This window comes from Saccostrea echinata, unplaced genomic scaffold, assembly GCF_033153115.1.
Source record: "Saccostrea echinata isolate AGI-Se365-2 ecotype Australia unplaced genomic scaffold, CSIRO_AGI_Sech_v1 ptg000056l, whole genome shotgun sequence".
Classification (NCBI taxonomy): domain Eukaryota; kingdom Metazoa; phylum Mollusca; class Bivalvia; order Ostreida; family Ostreidae; genus Saccostrea; species Saccostrea echinata.
The window spans coordinates 18,465,073-18,485,287 of record NW_026889805.1 but is presented as its reverse complement, the minus strand read 5'-3'; the positions used below and the strand labels follow the sequence as shown (position 1 = coordinate 18,485,287).

General features: G+C 33.6%; 1 protein-coding gene across 1 annotated transcript in view; it reads left to right on the top strand.

The window, feature by feature from the left end:
* Positions 1 to 20,215, top strand: part of LOC133173479 (A disintegrin and metalloproteinase with thrombospondin motifs 16-like) — a 45,281-nt gene that overhangs the window by 11,343 nt on the left and 13,723 nt on the right. Inside the window, exons 8-17 of the mRNA XM_061308464.1 lie at positions 792 to 916; positions 6,528 to 6,671; positions 12,427 to 12,561; positions 13,190 to 13,337; positions 13,712 to 13,807; positions 14,016 to 14,167; positions 14,296 to 14,359; positions 14,563 to 14,674; positions 14,805 to 14,935; positions 19,841 to 19,961. Coding sequence (XP_061164448.1) covers positions 792 to 916; positions 6,528 to 6,671; positions 12,427 to 12,561; positions 13,190 to 13,337; positions 13,712 to 13,807; positions 14,016 to 14,167; positions 14,296 to 14,359; positions 14,563 to 14,674; positions 14,805 to 14,935; positions 19,841 to 19,961 — 1,228 coding nt within the window. The remainder of the gene's footprint in view (positions 1 to 791; positions 917 to 6,527; positions 6,672 to 12,426; positions 12,562 to 13,189; positions 13,338 to 13,711; positions 13,808 to 14,015; positions 14,168 to 14,295; positions 14,360 to 14,562; positions 14,675 to 14,804; positions 14,936 to 19,840; positions 19,962 to 20,215) is intronic.

The window sequence follows — 20,215 nt, the reverse complement described above, 5'->3', positions numbered from 1 at the left end:
ATAACTGAATTTCAACTTACATTTAACCCTTTTTGATATACTCTAAAAACACCAGAAACTTTTCAGCAGTAGGGACGGACAATCCTACTGCATATCTATACCGTAATTGTTGTGGACGATAAGAAGTATAGGTGCTTTTTAAGGTCTTCATATATTTGCAGTATTTGCTGATGCAATAGAAAAGGACTTTCGAATTTCAGCATGAAGTAAATGTGAGATATTGATTTGAAATAGGAGAAGTAGGATGTGACATTAAGGACAGTTCAATGCTTTAATATATATTTAAATCAGGAACAACAGAAAAACATATCTCTTCTGAAAAACTGTCTTTGTGTAATTCTGAGGCATTTATAATAAACAAAACAGCATGTCTAACAATACTCTCATTACTTTTCACAGCTTTACTTCCGGGCTAATTATTTCGGCAAATCATATACTGATAACTGAATTACATACTGAATTAGTACATAACTATTGTTGTCGTAAAATTATTTCAAAACTGTTAAAATGTCCTACTTCAACAGAAAAGTGGAATGAAAAATAAAAACGCAATCCCGAGTGACTGAAATAATGAGTCTTATGAGTTAGCCTACACTGTGCAGTTATTTCATATTCAAGGTCGATTTCCTGTCAATTCAGCTATTAAAGTTGTGAACAAAACTATTAGTTCTGTTTTGATGTGTTTCAGATATAGATCCATTACTGCTATCCAGAAGGGACCAAGAACAGTCATATTATATAATTCTTCAGCTCATTTAATACCTTTTCATGTTTTCTATGTTGTATAACAGTCTGACCTAAAGATCGTAGCAGACTCCGGGGACCTCTTGGAAACATTTTGCCAGTGGCAGAAAAATCACGAACCAAATGACGAATCTGATTCTAAATACCCAGACGTGTCCATTCTTATCACAAAGTACGTACACTGTATTCTTAATGAACATTTTGGAAAAAATAGAATTCAATTGGTAAAGAACAATCAGTGGCAAGAAAAAATAATGCAATATCCATGGTATATATTAAACTGCAAGTTTTTCATTATTTCATCAGTTCTTCCGAGCCCAAGGCTCAAAGAGCTAATGCTATGGATAATTGTGCGGTGTGTTTTACCTTTTACGGCTAGAATTTCAAGAACCAAACTCACACACAAACACACTCACCCACCCATATATATATATATATATATATATATATATATATATATATATATATATATATATATATATATATATATATATATACACTGCATAAAATACATAAAATTCACACTATAAGGATATCCACTACCGCCCCAACTCGTCGTCAAACTCTCGACCTGCGAAACCCTTTCTCTGGCAGTGTCTGAACAGCGTGCTTAACCATTTGACAACTAGGCAAGTGACAAAAAAAACTTGCTTTCGATGGCAATTGAATTCTTGTGGCACTGCCCTACAATACACGGTCATCGAGAATGGAAGTGAGATGCATGCAGCTATTAAGCATTGAAAATTTGTTCTAATAGAGGATCCATACCAATACACTTTGTATAGATATTATTTTTAATATTTTAAAACATACATGTATTTACAATGGACTACTTAACAAACATAGCTGTTCTAAATGAAAAAAAAAATTGTAGAAATTAAAGCACAGAGAAATTTACAATTCAGGGACACCCATTACCGCTCCAACATGGGGTTAAACTCGACCTGTGGAACCTGGATTTTAATAGTATAGAAACAGCGGGCTAAATCGTTCGACCAACTATGCAAGTTAAAAAAAAACTTGCTTATGATGTCGATGAAATTCCCGCGGCGCTGGCCCATATATTTTTAAAAATGAAGGTCTGCATCACATCTACATCACTCTTTTCTTTTGAAAGTTTTGTATGGTCTATATGAAAAGGCCTTAAAAGTCGATACTTGGATTCTTCAAAACAAGAATACAGACTGGATTATGTGATAATAGGTATTGCAAATCATAATCTCTTTTTAAGCCGCCACGTTTAACGAAAGAACGGGAATTCTAAAGAAATCTGTTTCTGAAACTGAAAGTTGCCAACAAAGGAATTGACCGCCGTAAACATTTGTAATATTCTTCATTACAAAAGGGCCCAGTCCTGTATCCCGCTATTTCATTGCAGTCCACACCTTGTATTTCTTACAAATATTGACTATTGCTTCCAAAATATCGAACATCTGAAACATAATCCTCCTACAAGTTCATGTTCTTCTTCCCCCTACAACTACTGTATAGTCCTGCAGCACACGTCATTACCGGTGAAGTGAATATAGTTAACAGCGAGTACTTTAAATCATTATTTTAAGAGAGTCAAGATTTAGGGATCCTTGATCTTTCAGCTGGCGCCTGAATTTCGAGAAAATTGTGAATTCTGTTGAAGATATGAAAAAGAAGACTTTGATACTGTCAGAACGAATTAAAAGTATAAGATAGATAATGAAATCCTGTGTTAAACGATTGAGAGGCAATCTGAATACAATATATCCTTTTATCTTCAGTAATTCAGAACTGAAACAAAGACTTAAATAGATTACACAATCAATATGTTCCTGTCCCAGCTTACAAAGCAGGTACATGTAAGTCTCATACGGTGCCAATTTTGATGCACCAGATGCGCATTTCGACAGTGATGCTCATGCCGAAACGTTGGAAATCCGAAATATTGAAATAAAAAAAAATGAAGAGCTAAAAAAAGGGGGTGCCAAAGACTGGAGCCATATACGTCGAAGGATCAGAGTTTTGCATGATAGAGATAATCCTTAATTTGGAAATAAATTTCTAAATTTTACCACAGCAATTAAATATATATCCGTATTTTCAAGCTAGTACCGAAGTGCTTAGCTATTGGGCTGTAAAGACCCTCGGAGACTAACAGACCACCAGCAAAGGCCTCGACCCAGGGGTCATAATGTAAATCTTATACGGTACCGATTTCCGTGCACCAGACGCGCATTTCGACAAATTATGTCTCTTCGGTGATCTCATGCCAAAACGTTGGAAATCCGAAATATTTGAATTAAAAACAACTTCGAAGAGCTGAAAAAGGGGGTGCCAAAGACTGGAGTCAAATACGTCAAAGGATCAGAGCTATGTATGAGGGAGATAATCCTTCATTTTGAAATAAATTTCTAAATTTTACCGCAGCAGTTAAATGTATATCCGTATTTTCAAGCTACTTAGCTACATGTAACAACATAGTCTTTGTTTTAAGGGCTGGCTCATTATTTAAAGAAACTTTGATTTAATTCTACAAGGGTAATCTTATAAAAAAGGTAAATATAACGAACAGTAATCGATCTCAAAAAATCTACAAACTTTACAAATTTGTAAAGGGCATAAAACATGAACCTCCAGAAAGTTCAGAGGTGGGATCAGGTGCCTAGGAGGAGTAAGCATCCCTCTATAATTTGTCACACCTGCATTGAGCCCTATGTATTGATCAGGTACATGTATACGGAACATTCTTTAGTCAAATTAAGTATGAACACAAAGCCTAACAATTGTGTGAAACATGATCAAGTGATAGGAAAACATGACCCAGTGATAGGATATATTTATTAACGAGGTCATAATAACCACCATAGAATTTACGAAAAGCTTACTTAAAATGAGGTTGTTGAAATCCCTTGGTTTAAAATATGATCGTACCCAGAGCATGTTCTTGAGTTTCTAATAAGTTGGGAGACGTAAACACCATATGCAAGTGCATGGTAGATGTCTTTTATTTCAAGTTCACAGGGATATATGAAGTCGACATATATGAATGGAAGTAAAATATTTTTAACTGATGAAACGTCAGCTATATATCTGAATGTCGAGGCCACAGCAAGTATTTTCTTCTTCTCATGTAGAAGTTTTTGAATAAAATCTTCATAGGAATATAAAAAAGTACAATTAAAGTTCATGGGAATTCCAACAATTTGTAGGAAGACCTTTTCTCCAAAGACTTCATGAAATATGGGGATAACGAACAGTAATCAAGCTCAAAAAGCCATTGAAACAATACAAATCGGGACCTCTTAAAACATCAGAGGTGGGATCTGGTGCCATGGAGAAGTAAGCATTCCCTGTCGACCTGTCACACCCGCCTTGTGCTCATTGTCATGATCGGGCAAACGGGCAAAAAAAAAAAAAAAAATTCGTAGACAATTAAGTGTTTAATTAATGGCCTAACAATTAGTATGAGAAACGTCAGTCGACAATTGTATGAATGTTGACAAAGAAGAAATATCAAATATCAATTCAATATCAACTTCAGAGTACTTTTGTGTAAACTCAGGTGACCTTTTGCTATTTTGTTTCATCCGTCGTCGTGTGATGTGGGTTAACATTTGAACATTTTCAGCTTCTCTGAAACCTCTCAACCAATTTCAACCAATTTTAGCATATAACATCTATGGGTGAAGTCGAACAAAAAGTGTGAATTTCATGGTCCGTGGGCCTGAGGGATGGGACCAAAGCCGCTAAAATTAGTGCAGTCTTTAGAAATCTTCGTCTTTACCCCTGGATATCAGGCAGTCAGACTGGTGGCATGATTGTAATAAGCATTAAGCCCTCTACCAAAATTATGAAATTCATGGCCCTAGAGACAGATGTTCTGGTGCTAGGGCAGGGCTATATAGATAATATGGTGAAAGTGCATTATTTCGTCGAAAATGTTCTTCTCTTCTCCTGGATATTAAACAAACTAATTAAGTACATTAAGTATATAGTTATGTTGAGCAAAGGTGCTTCTTTCAAACTTGCTAATTTCATGGCCCCTGGGACAGGGGTTCTGGTGTTAGGGCGGGGCTCTAATGATTATATAGTGAGGTGCATTAATGCTTTGAAAATCTTCTCCTCGGCTCCTGAGTATTAAGCCGATAATTAAGTGCATGATTATAATGAGGAAATGTGCCTCTTTCAAAATTGTGAAAGATGTGGCCCCAGGGTTAGGGGTTCTGTTAGGGAGAGCTTACGTATTATACTGAAAATGAATTAATGCTTTGAAAATGTACGCCTCTTCTTCTTGGTAAACAAACAAACTAAATGCATAATTATGGTGAGCAAGGGTGCCTATTCCGAAATTCTGTATTTCATGGCCCCTGGGTCAGGGGTTCAGGTGTTTGGGCGGGGCTCTAGTGATTATATAGCAAAAATGCATTAATGCTTTTAAAATCTTCTCCTCTGCCCCTGTGTGTAAAGCAAACAAACCAAATCCAATAATATAAATGTAAATGTATAAAAATAATGATAAGTAAATGTGCCTTTTCTCTGCTTCTTGGTATCTGGAGGCAAAACAGAGTACAAAATTGTAATAAGTGAAGCAAATGAAAGTTACTTCCCTTTGCTAAATCATTTTAATCAAGAAATCCTTGTGTGTAATTTATTTAATAGGTTATTTGATTAAATGAAAATACAAGAATGTTATAGAGAGAGAGAGAGAGAAACAAAATAAAGCTGAATGCAAAGCATGCTCAAAGCCAGATTCTTGCCTGTAAACCAGTATTAAAGATTGACATCAAGATTATTTATGTAGCAAAAGGGCCAATGAACTGTGGTGTCCTGTTTGACAATTGACGAATTATTGACAGGTAAAGTGTTGGTTGCCAAGAGACTGCATAAAGTTGTTTAAACTTTATCAAAGCGAACTAGTGATCACAGAGAGGCAGGGTGACTAGGGGACATATTGTAGTTAGTGACAAGTGGCAAACAGCCAAGTGCCTCTTTGTGTACTTAATTGTAGCAATAGGCAAGTGACAAAAACACATATGTATATATTGAATACCTTACACACTTGGCAAGTGTCCATGGTATTTGTATATTTTGCATCATTATCATCCCTGTAAGACTTGGGAAAACCAAGTACAATCACAAGTGAATCACTCGGGTCTCTCACGTTACTATAAGCAAGATTTTTTAACTTCTCACCAACATTGCTTCATCTATCTGTTAATTTTGTTTTATACTTCTATGGATCCTTTACAGTGTTTTATTATACTCAGGTGATCCTTAAGGCCTTTAGGCCTCTTGTTAATTTATGTTATATGCCATAGAAATATCTTTCTGTGCTATGGATATTCTTCCATGCAATTTCTGAAGTTGTACAACTGTCTTCACAAAGTAATATGTTCGGCTATTTGTAGTTCTGAGTACTTTGATTTTTTGCCTGTTATGCAATTTATCAGAAGAGAAGAGAGTTTCTAAGTCCTCGAGGCCTCTTGTGAATAATGATTATTTATTTCAGGAATAATACAGCTAGGTATGTTTTTAGTTCTCTAGAAAAATCTTCCAATTTAAAGAATATTTCGGAGTAGGAACATCGATTTTGGTTGACAACACTCTCACACGAGTACATTGTCCCCAGTGCTTTTCTTTGTTAGCATGCCTTCTACATCTACGATGTATAAAGATAATGATGTTAGCAACAAGCATGCTGAAAAATACAACCAGACTTAATCACGCAACTCATTCGTATCAGTAAAAAGAAATATATAAGTGTATACATGTAATATGATTATCTTTTAATTTAATTTTTAATTTTTCAGGAAGGACCTTGAGAAAAATGGAGATAAAATGAATGTCGGTCTGGGTACTATGGGTGGAGTATGTTACACTGATAGAAAATGCACTGTGAATCAGGACTCGGGTTTAGACACAGCATCCACTATTGTACACGAACTTGGACATGCGTAAGATCTTTTGAAATATTACTGTTATGGGAAGCTATTGGGCAAAGAGCCATAGCTGCCTTACCGACGACACGGCCGACTCAAGAATTTAAAAGGAAATCACCTGTTTCTATTTATAGATATACTGTACCTCATGAGCAAACTATGTAATATGATTTGAGGACGAGTGTTATATTTTCATAGTTGCAAGTATGTCAAATGACAATCATTTTACTTGTTCAATACTCTAATTCTGAGACAAAAGATTTACGCAGAAAATCAATAAAAATAAAACAAGTTGCTATGAATTTGCAAACTTAAATAAAATAGTTAAGGACTGTCTTTTCCCGAGATACTTTCAAAGTGTAATGTGTATAGTATAACTTTCTGAAATTGTGTATATTATAAAACATAATAAAGAAAAACGTAGAAAAGATACACAAAGAAAAAAAATTAAAAAAAACATAAATAGAAAAATGTGGGGCTCGAACTCGCAATCATCATATTTACATTCCAGCAATCATACCGCTGCGCCAACGAAGTCAATGATGCCAAGTTGATAAATTTAAGACAGATTGCTAAATCTTACGATTATATGAGAAGAAAAATTTAATACATATTTTCATCATTTTCAATATGAAGACCACCTTTAACCAAAATTATCTAAAGGGAATGAAGTGCAGACATATCCAAATAAAATTATTCAAAAGTTATTTTTCTGGTTAAGGGTGGTCTTTGGCAACAGTTTGTCATCGTTAGGTGGATACCTCAATATTTACTATATATTCTATACAAACTGGATAATTTTCAAAGTTATCATATGAGGGAACTATTAACTTTTAAATATCATTATTGTGTGATTTGGTTTTACGCATGTATAAACTAAGACTGTATGACAAAATGAACAGTTTGTCATCGTTAGGTGGATACCTCAATATTTACTATATACTCTATACAAACTGGATAATTTTCAAAGTTATCATATGAGGGAACTATTAACTTTTAAATATCATTATTGTGTGATTTGGTTTTACGCATGTATAAACTAAGACTGTATGACAAAATTTTGGTTAAAAAATGTTTTTAAGAAATCACTAGAAGAGTAGGCGAAAATGCCTATCAAATGCGCTATGGCTCTTTAGTACTGGGTGTAGATTTACTTCCATGATAACAAGAATAGATATGGGTTACCCCATATCCAAGATATTCGACTTTTAATTTATTCGAATTTTCATTGTGCTCAGATGATTTCTCATAAAAAAACAAGTATTTACTGACAAATCGATACTCAAGCTGTAGAAAGTCATAATAAAAGTGCCATAAATATCCTAAAACGACAAAATATTTAGGCTACTGAGTTTCAACATCTTTTGTTGAATAAAATATGCATGTACTAGGAAACAAACTGCATGTTCATATATAACGTTAGATGTAGATGCATGTAGTGACTATCACAAAGTCGCTAAAAATAGTTTTAATTTCACATAGAACATAGACTAAATATAATTAATCGTATAATTTTAAAAATGTATTTAACACCTCGTTCATTTTCAGGAATATTTAAACCAAATAGCATGTTACAGGCCTGTAGCAACGTTTTCAAAGTGAAGGGGGGGGGGGGGCTCCGAAAAAAAATCCCGCGTACTATATGGGCCTGTGCTACATGTGTACCATCTAACTTTCCAATGATATAATCTTCTGTAAAAAAAAAAATTCAAATCAAATTCAATCCGTTATGGATTATCAAAGATAGCCCTTTTTTTTTTAAATAGCGAAACTATAGATCTATCAAGGATAGATTTTAATTTATTTTTTAATTTTTGTGCTATTAAATTACTATCACCCATAGTATAGGCAGATGTTAAAGATGGTCAACATGTCACCTTTTAGAACGAATGAACTTGTAATCAATGAACTTGTCCAGAGATGCATTGACGGCCGTTGTTAAACGCAAAGGAAAGCGCGAGATCGGTTGCGGCTATGGAGCATCACTGAATATTCCTTCGTCATAGGATAGAATCCGACATTTAACACTTAATATAGATTTTGAATATACAGATGTTTTGAAGATAAACATAGTATATTTTCGTGTTTTTAAACTGAGTAGATCGATGACCTAGTCTCGGTTTAGATAACTCAGCCCCTCTAGCCCAATTTAGGGCTTGAGTAAAAAACCTGCACTTCTTATGAAACTGGTGTATAGTTCTAAACTTCTTCATTTCCGTAGCAAATACTGATACCCAGTCTACGTGATCTAAGCGTCTCTAGCAAACGGTGCACACACCTGAGCTTGCAAGACCAAATAGCCTAGGTCTACACACGTGCGAAGATCCTTTCAGACGAGCTCGGAACATTACGTCGCTTTGCCGAGAGGTTACGATTGCAGGTGTTTAACCATAATAACCATTCCGTTATTCATTAAAAGAGAGAGAGAAAAAAACACACAGTTAATGATTAACATATCCATTCAAAAGAAATTATAAGGCAATGAACGAACAATAATAATGACAGTAATATAACTGGTGAAAAGATTTATCATTATCAATCGAAGTATGACCGATATATTTTCGGGAAAAAGACTGAGGAGGCAGCGAGCGTAGGAATATGAAAACTTTTTATTTGCTTTTCCGGGGAAAAGATGATTTTCTTAAAATCTTTTTACGTTAATTTTGTTTTCTTTAACGTATTAAATATACATCATTATTCTTAACATTTGTTGTAATCTTGTATATACTGATCATGAATGGAACTATTTTCGTCGGAGCAATTGTGTGAAGAGTACCTGACTTTAGTAATATATCTTGAATAGATAATATGCACTGATCGAATATATTAAAAATACAAGACTGCATGATAATTAAACACCTGCTTCAGATTTGCACAGTATTATTAGTTATCCAGGTTCAATAAAGGGTGAACTAGGATTTACCACGGGTTGAGTTCCATACACCCTGAGGCCAAATGCCGAAGAGTTTCTGAAATACAACCCGGGGTAAACCCAAGTACACCTTTGAATGAACCTGGGTGAATAATTTTTTTTTCATAGGTATAACGTACAGCTTTTCGTATAAACCGTTTCTTGTAAACCGCACAGCTCGAGCTGGTCGTGAGCAAGCTGCAGACGATATTTCGCTTTTTAGAATAATTTCTCCATTTATATTATTTTCGTTAGGAGTATTTCTTGTGTGGATAGAGCGGTGGATCTGTTTGGTTTTTTGTCACGTGACATGACCATATATAAATAGTAAGCGCGTGTTTTAAAAATCACTCTACCGCTCGTAGGATCGGTTCAGGAATGGAACCGAATAAATATATTTTTCATTATTATATGATAAATTAAAGTGATAAGTAATGTGTTCCAATGTTGAAATTAAAATGTGTTATAATGAACGTTCTGTCAGCATTCACGTTCTGACGAGCAGCATCCCATATGTTCGTTATCTTTTCATACTTGTTTATAAATGCAGTTTAAAAAGTATAATCAATTTATATTCGGACGAAGATTTATTTATAAAGGCATTTATATCAAAAAAATAAAATGCCTTTGTGTGTTAGTGCAGGATTAGCGGTCACAACCATTGCAGGGAAAAATTTAATTAAGCGGTACGCGTATATTTAAACAAAAATAAAAATGTTTTCTTTGTTATTGTCATAATTATGATAATTAATGTTGCAGCTATTGTAAAAAAAAATACGTAACCCGCGTGTCTTAAATATTGTATTACTTCATCGTACAATGTATGTTTTACTGATGGAGAAGGCGCTGCTCAAGAAATCTAATTATGGTATGCAGATGGTTTGCTTAGCTGCAGCTCGGTCGCTGGAAAAAAATATTGATAGACCTACAAAGCCACCCACAGAAACAACTGTATCCCAGATAGGAAGACATTGCTTGGCTAACGTTAGCCCAATATGAATACCCCATCTTGAAGCACTTAAAAAAATACTCATGCTAACATCGGGCCAACACTGGGCCAACGTACTACTTCCAACTTGATTGACATTTTCATTAAGGGTGTACGTATTACAAGCATTTGGCCAACATCAGAATCTTAACTTCCTTGGATAGTAAAGCGAATAAAATTTGGTTACATTGGGCCAACATATGAATCCCAACATGATGAAGAAGGTGACATGGTTACATTGGTCTAAAGTTGGCCCATTGTTGTCCACCCAACGCCAACCATACAAACATTTACCAATGTTGGCCCAACGTAGTCATGCTATCTGGGATTTTTAATGCGCACAAAAAGTTGCTCGTCGTTCTAAATTTATTTTTCAAAACTCTTACCTCAACTGCAAAAAAGCTTGATTAAAAAAATCCTTTGATCTCTATCAAATACTCTCATAAATGACATATGCGAGAAGCGTATACATGTTGGACCGTATTGTTACCCAAAATGGCAGCGAAATAGGCGAAATTTTCTATGGTCTCGATTTCAGGCCCAGAAGGGCTATTAATGGTAATGTTTTGTTTTTTAAATAATTAAACATTTAGGAACACATGGTTAGTAATACTTTGAGATGGTAGTTTAAATATATGGGGGAGGGGGGGGGGGGGTCGAGAAACAGCGCACTTTTTTGTGCGCAATACATATATACTTTTATCAATGGGTGGCACTGTACATGTAGCTCTCTGATCTTCCATTCCATTTTATTTTTCAAACCTGGCTTCAAATAGTGACTCGGCTTATTAAACAATTAAAAATTACATAGGTAATGTAAGATTTTCTCACTTTTACTCAAATTTGTTAAGCATTTTGTGGTAAAAATAGACGAAACCGTTTTTTTTTTCTCTGTAAATTTTTGATAAACATGAAGTCTAAATAATTTTAAAAGTAATCGAAGGCCAATACGTGGTAAATTTATCCAATAGCAATATTCGTCCAAAAATACAAAGCATATTTTTTACTCTCTCATAGTCAGTGTGAGGTTCACATTATTTCCGCCTTCAGTGAATATTGATGCGTAGGTTATTTTATACATATTAAACACGTAATGAATTCTTGTTGTTTCAATACATTCAAGATGGTATTTTGCTAATATATATAACACATGTCATTACCACGAAGTCCAACTTTAATTTGAATTACAAAAGATGTTCAGACACGCTTTTAAAAAGTTTTATGTAACTCTTTTTTATATAATCTATAGATCTATATCTAGTTAATGAGTTTTTTTTATGTTTTCCACGTAGTTTGAAAGAAATTAAGAAAATCAATCTTTTTTAAAGTACAAATTGGAGTACCTGTTTTGGCTGAATCTGTTGCTGGATTCTATGTCACTGTGTCATCCTAAAAAATACAATGGCGGCTCACTCGAAAGATAATGGATGTACTGCAACCACTCACAATGCAAACAATAAGTGTGAATAAATCTGTTTACACTCATTCACCTCAGAAAAATGAATATTTTAGTATTACTTGTCCGCCTCAAGGATTTGTGGGAAACTTCTCGTATAATGTATCTAACGACCTTGCATTATATGATCAGTATTGGATATATTTGCCTTTTAGTACACATTCTTTCTTTTGATTTCTGTATATATTTTTTCGCCATACAACAATGAATATTTTTATTGTTAGAAGTCAGCTCAGTCTCAAGTGGTTTGTTGGAAAATAAATATTTGAAGTTTTAAATTCACTTCTTGTATAATGTGTCGACCTTGAGGTTTACGAACTTTTATGCCATTGAAGGATTTTTGGCAGTACAATTCATTCGGTTCATTTTCTTTATAATATAATATGTATGTTCTTTTTTTCCTATTTTATTGTAGATTAGGAATGAAACACGATGGTGATGGGAATCAGTGTCCTCGAAATAAGTACATTATGTCTCCATATGGTTCTACGAGTTCCGATACTGCAAAATGGTCGTCATGTAGCGCTCAGTATCTAAGAAACTACCTAAGGTAAATCTTTTACAACGTGTACTGAATATATCAAAGTTAATTTATTTGTAGACTGATTAAATTAAAATGTTAACTCGATCATTTCAAATAAGAACATAAGATTTTGTCTCTGACCTAAATAAAACAGTGCATCGGGGGACTTAATTCATATATTTCTTCTCAAGGAAGCAGATGAAACGACATTCTAACACACTTAAGGTTTAGGGGCTTTAGCTATTCCTAATGACTACGTTTTGCTCAATTATAGAAGACAACTACCACCGTATAGTAGCAAATTAAAGGTAAATACACCTCTGAGACGCACTTATTACTACTGCAACTTACTGTGATAAAAGGTTTATGTTGGTTTCAGAATAAGCAAAGGCGTTTTAACGACCAAATTAGGAACAAACCCCCGTGCATCACGTAATGTTGTTAAATTTTGCCTACCTAGATTTCAGCAAAACTTGTTTTAATTGTGTCTACAACAGATTTCGTTATATCAGCTGTTTTCATTCTGTCTGACATCTGCCTTTTAAATCAAACCACAAAGGAAACCTACAACACAAATCTATTTATATTCAGAACGATAAGAGGTGAATGTACTAATTTAATAATGAAAAGAAAAGAAAAGTTTTTAATTTTTCAGTGGAGTGAGGTGTCTATCAGATATACCCAGTCGATCATCTGTAAAACTCTATGACAATATTGAAGAAAAACCTGGAATCAAATATTCAGCCGATGTACAGTGTACAATGTTCTTTGGTGGAATAACAAAGTCATGTGTGAGAAGAACAGTGAGTTTACAATATCCAAGTTTATACCAAAGGAAAAACAAAATATTAATTAGGTATATAAAGAAGTGAATACATGTTTATATGTCTAACAGAAATTAGTTTAATTGGTTGCAGTGCCACAAGCATCTAGGTGTGTCATGTGAAGTACATTTCAATTTCAAAAAGTATTAGAATATTAGTATATTGATCTGGTTAGTGAAATTGAAATAGAAAATGTCAGCTTCACACGGCACACGATTTGTCATTCAATTAGTTTTCAATAAAGTTTATTATCTTTTTCAGTCTCTTGTAGAATTTATAGATTACTACAAATGAAGTTTGGAAGAAGATTGCTCTATGTTCAGTTAGTTTTTAATCACTTTTATTAATGACAGCATCCTTGCCGTGCAGACTGCATCAGTCCTGACACGCAGCAGTGTATAATCGTCGCGAGTTCCTTTGTTGACGGAACAGAATGCGGAGGGAGAAATGTAAGGATATATAGAAAAGAACTCCCAATGCAATTTAATTTTTTTCTTTTATCAAGAGAGGGGACAAATGCAAAAATGGATTTGACATTTTAATGATTAGTACTTTTAATACCATTGCTTCATACTTGTACATTCACAACCATATATATGACCAAAGCTTTGTAAATCATAACGGTGAATAAAAGCAATATTTCCCCAAATCTTAAAGTGGTGTATAAATGGCCATTGTGTGGCAATGGGTCAGGGTGCCCCAAAGCCGGTAGATGGCGGGTGGTCGTCCTGGGACTCCCAGTGGTCTGGTTGCTCTAGAAGCTGTGGAGGTGGAGTTACACTAAAGAAAAGAACCTGCACCAATCCGGAGTAAGGGGTCTCCAGTTATTATATAGTTTAAAACGGACTTTCAACTTTTGGTAAATTGTCCTAAAATATACATAATTAAATAAAGAGATATCACAATTAAGTGCATTTAAATATTTTGTTTTAATTAGACCAAGATTTGGTGGTCGTGAATGTTCAGGAAAATCATACCAAGCAAAACTCTGCAACCTTCAGGTTTTGTATCACTGCCTTTACGTATTATTAATCTGTACTGTGTACAGTACATAAATTTAGAATTATATTCATTTTTCGCAAAGATCAAAAGTTTCTGATCAGGTGGCCTTATGGTGTTAATTTATCTTAACTGAAATAAACAATGACTGACTTTGAAACACTGCCCATGCAGAACCTAACTCTTCACTCGCTCACTTTTTCAGCCCTGTGTGACCAGCCAACATCAATTTTTCGAGGAACAATGTTCTGCAACAAACAAAAATCCAGTTCATGGACAACAATACAAGTTTGTACCGTTTACAGAAAGTGAATCAGGTAGTTAAAAAATATATCATTTGCAGGGAAATTTGGCCTGTGTAAGTTCAGCTGTTCAGTCATTATATTTATTTAGTTGAATAGGGCTTTTTGGCGTTTCTCATTTTTATTCGAACTTTTACTTTCTAAGATTGCAAACTGACATGCAGAGCTTTGAACGACAACCTGATATACACACGCGCAGAAGCTGTAGCAGATGGATCAGTGTGTCACATGGCATCTGCAGCCTTCGAGTCAAGATGTGTAAAAGGGGTTTGCGAGGTATTGAACTGACATTTTGATATCCCTAACATAGAGCGTTCCAAGGAACGCACATGTCGCCTGTCTTTATAGCTTCATTAAAGATGTAAATAAATGTTAGAATGGTGAGCTATTCATTTGCTACTAGCATTATTGTTCATGCATTCGCCTGCAAAGAAACAATTAAGGTCCATGGATAGTAAGACTGCGACAGAAGCTGACAAACAAATATAAATATAAGTCCCAAACCCTTAAAGTTAAAATAAGTATAAAATTGAAATTATTTAAAAAAAAATAATATTTACCATTTTATTTAATTATTCACGTGTTTCAAGCAACCCCCCAAAAGAGAATTCAGCCTGTCTTTACTACATTTGTCAATCTTAAAGGGACTGGACACAGATAGAAAGTTAATATTTACTTAAGTTTTCAGTATACATGTAATATAATGACTTATATGATATTGCTAGAGCATTTCACACAAAAATATCAAAGAAGTGTATTTAGAAACTTCTTTTATCTAAAAATTATTAAAACTACGAATTTCGGGACGTATTTGTTTGACAAATATCCTTGCACTTTCACGAAGTAAATTTTATCCATAATATTTAAGAAAAGTGAAAACTTTGTTGCGTATAGATAGTTTTCGACAGGCCTGGCTTTAGAAAGAGTTATTTCCCATTGGCCGCCATATTGGAGGTCCAACGAGCGAATTTTCCTCTTTGAGCAACCAATTTTAAACTTGTATGGCAGAAGTATAAGGGCAAAAATCTTTAAAATACTAAAATTATGAATTAAAGAAAGCCTGCGTTAACATAAATTCGTAAGGAAAATTGTGTTATCTTCACCCAATTGCCCTGTATGACGAGTTTAAATTGGTTGAATAATGAAGGAATTCGGGCTTGTATACCTCCAATATGGCGACCAACGGGAAAAAAACTTTTGCACAAATCGTGTCAATCGAAAACTATTAGGGATGTCAACGAGTACCCGGTTAACCGGGTACTCGATCGAACGTCCGAGTATCGAATACTAAAAATGGTACTCGGTTACTCGGATATGTATTTTTTCTTAATTCAAAGTACTTATTTTTATCAAAAACTAGCTTAAATTTGTATACGGTAATTAAAGCTTGTAGTCTTCTACACCTGTAAAACATCCATTATCGCCTTTGGCTGTGTATATACAGTTGATATAAATGATATGTATGATTTCTTGAAAAATATCAATGAAAGCGATAATGAAGAGAACTATACATATAGTAATAATGCACCATCCGTTACAAATGCAACCCATGCCATATCCGACGAGTTTTTGAATTCTGTTATTCGTGAAAATGAAATACTAGAAGCTGTAACAAAAATAAAAAAAGGTAAATCCCCTGGAGTTGACAATATCCTGAATGAACATATTTCATCAACGTTAACTATATTTATGCCAGTCTATTTAAAATTTTTTAACATCATATACGAAAGTGGTTTTGTTCCCGAAGAATGGTTGATTGGTTTAATTAAACCTATATATAAAAACAAAGGAGACCCGACTAAACCTGATAATTACCGCCCCATAACATTGCTTAGTTGCTTAGGAAAAGTATTTACTTGTATTTTAAATACTAGATTGGAAGCTTATGCAAATGAAATTAATCTACTTAAAGAAAACCAAGCTGGTTTTAGGAAAAATTATTCTACACTTGATCATATCCTTACCTTACAATTTTTATCAAATATCTTGATGCAAAGGAAAAAGAAACTATTTTGTGCCTTTGTTGACTTTAAACAGGCATTTGATACTGTATGGCGAAACGGGCTTTGGACCAAGTTACATATTAATGGTATAAATGGTAAATGTTTTCAATACATTCAAAATATGTACAAAGGTGTTAAATCTATGGTGAAAATAAATGGGATGTCCACAGAATTTTTTAGTTGTAATGTAGGAGTAAGGCAGGGAGAAAATCTTTCACCTTTTTTATTTTCAATGTATATTAATGATCTTGAAGATTTTTTACTGAGCAAGAATATTGCAGGCTTACAAAGTATTTCAAGAACCATTGAGAACGAATTACTAATGTATTTTAAATTGTTGATTCTCTTTTATGCGGATGACACTGTTATTATGGCTGAATCAGCCGATGAATTACAAGATGCAATCAATAAATTTCAGACATATTGTTTACAATGGAAGTTGAAAGTGAATGTTGAAAAAACGAAGATTCTAGTATTTTCAAAGGGTCCTATGTTAAAAAGAAAATTTTATTACGACAACTTAGTTATTGAAAATGTTAGAGAGTTTAAATATCTAGGCGTTGTTTTTTCACGCACAGGTTCCTTTTGTAAAACAAAAAAACACTTATATGAACAAGCACAAAAAGCGATGTATGGCATTATAAGAAAAATTAGACAATTCCAATTACCAGTAGACTGTCAATTTGACCTTTTTGATAGAGTTGTAGTTCCAGTCTTACTATATGGCTCTGAAATATGGGGCTATGAAAATCTTGATATTATTGAGCGTTTGCACTTGAAGTTTATAAAGTATGTATTTAATTTGAAAAGTTCCACACCATCGTACATGGTCTATGGTGAAACAGGTCGCTTTCCTCTGTATATTACGGTATATTGTAGAATGATTTCATATTGGGCAAAGCTTTTTTCAGGCCCGCCAAATAAAATTGTAAATGTTTTATACAAACATATGTTTATACTGTACAGTGATGGAAACTTAACAAACCCATGGTTAGACTGTATACAGAAAATATGTGATATGTGTGGTTTATCAAATGTATGGTACGAACAGGGTGTCAATATGAATTATAAATGGATAACTGCTTCTGTAAAACAAATATTACAAAATCAATTTATTCAAAAGTGGTCTAGTGACGTAAATAATTCTTCAAAAGGACAGATTTACAGAATCTTTAAACAAAACTTTGGATCTGAACATTATATTGATAAGTTATCTCCTAAATTTAGAAAAATATTTATAAAATTTCGAACTGCAAATCATCATCTGCCAGTAGAGACTGGAAGATGGTATGGTATACCACTGTGTGATAGAATCTGTACACTTTGTAATAATAATCAAACTGCTGATGAATTTCATTATATCTTAGAATGTAAAACTTTAGCTAATGTAAGAAAAAATTACCTGGGCAATTATTTTTCCCACAGACCTAATGTTATTAAATTTATGGAATTAATGTCAACCAAAAATGAAAAAATGCTGAAAAATTTATGTATGTTTATTTTAAAAATTTATGATGCTGTCTGTCCTCCTTGATATATATTTTCCCCTCTCTTATTTATTTATTTTCCTTTTCAATCATATAACTTACTACACGTGTATAATATTTGACTAAACTTACTATAATATTAGACTAGCGATCCCAATAACGTTCGTTCCTTCTCCTTTTGATGAAATAGATTCTAAACAAGAACTGTTAACCATTTGTAATTTTTGATGTAATAATTATGTCTTTTGTGTTTATTTGATAAATAAATTTAGTACCAAAAATCATTCACGTTGGAATCAGTGTTTATATACATTAATAAACGTGATAAAACAGCTTTGGGGTTTAACGTAGCTCAAGAAAATTAACACACTTGTATTTATATTTTTACCGAGTACCCGGGTACTCGATCGGAAAAACGTCCGAGTAACCGATTATCAAAAATTGACCTATTTGACATCCCTAAAAACTATCTAAAAAAATATTAAAACTGTAATACAGCCAATTCAGAGTAGAAAAGTGAGAAAGCAAAACCACTCACCAAATATTATCTTCACCCAATTGCCCAGTATGACGAGTTTAAATTGGTTGAATAATGAAGGAATTCGGGCTTGTATACCTCCAATATGGCGACCAACGAGAAAAAAACTCTTGCTAAAATCGTGTCATTTGAAAACTAAAAATATTGAAACTGTAATACAGCAAATTCAGAGTAGAAAAATGTGAAAGCAAAACCACTCACCAATATTGTCATTCCGTGTTCAGTGATGTTTGCACAGTAAACAAATTGAACAACCACGGTAAAACGTAAACATTAATAACAAATACAGAGGTTGAGTCCGTGTTTACAATCATAGACGTTTGACATGATGTTATGAAGAATTTTTTTGTTTTTGAATGTAAGAATTTTCATGTAAGATCAATTCATGAAACTCAGGTTATTTTTTGAATAAAAATAGAAAATCAAAATTGTAAACAAATGTGTCCAGGCCCCTTTAACAACGATTTATTTTTGGAATACCGATGTTTTTTTCATAATATTTAAATTTCAGTTTGTGGGATTACAGTTACTGTATGTCTTTCAGTTTCAAAGTACAATGTCATGAGCTTATAAACATGCTAATAATCAAAACTCTGTATCTTAAAATTAAAAGGGCATAAATTAAAACTGTCTGGAGAATTTTTTTGGCAAAGTAGGTCAAAGGTCATGGTCAAGTGGCCTGTAACGCTGGTTTTTTAAAGAAATATTTAATGACAAACAGTGCACATGCTTGATAACATAAATTTACCTCTGAAATGTAAAAATACGCTGCATATTAGCACTATGAACTATTTTGAAAAGTATGTCAGAGGTCTAGATCAAGGGCTAAAAGGTTAGTAACACTTTTATTTTACAAAAGGCATACTGTCAAGCAATATATGTGTAAAATATCAAATCCGTACCTCTTATTCTCGGGATATTATAAGGTGTAACAGACGGACAGACAAACAGACGCCGGGTAATGTGATCCCTAAGTGCCGCTTTGCAGGCGACACAAAAAAGTAACTGTATTATGCAGTAATCGCTAAGATAGAGTAAGCGAGTCCATTTATTTGTTTGTTTTTGTTTTTTTATTTGTTGTATTGTTTATTAATACATGTATTTCTTGATAGTGCTTTTGTTAAGATGGTGATGTTTTTTGTTGCAATTTAAGGGTTTTGGTTGTGACGGCATTTTAGGATCTCGAGCAAAGTTCGATAACTGTGGAGTTTGTAATGGTGCGGGAAATGCATGCACGGCCCATTCAGGAAAATACACAGAAAATCATCCGGGCGGTAAAAAGATACATTTCATATTAATATTGTAAAGCACATTATAAATTGGCATTGTTTAAAAAATCGAATTAGGTACCCCCTCCTATTCACAAGCAGAGTTAGTCGCTTTGCATTTCAACTGATAAAGCCAATGACCATTCGTATATAAAATGTTAAAATATATTCCTGTAATAGAGAATTATTGTCATTACCTTTGCGTAAATCCATAACAAATGGCTAATAACCTCATTTTACAAGAAAAACAACAATATTAA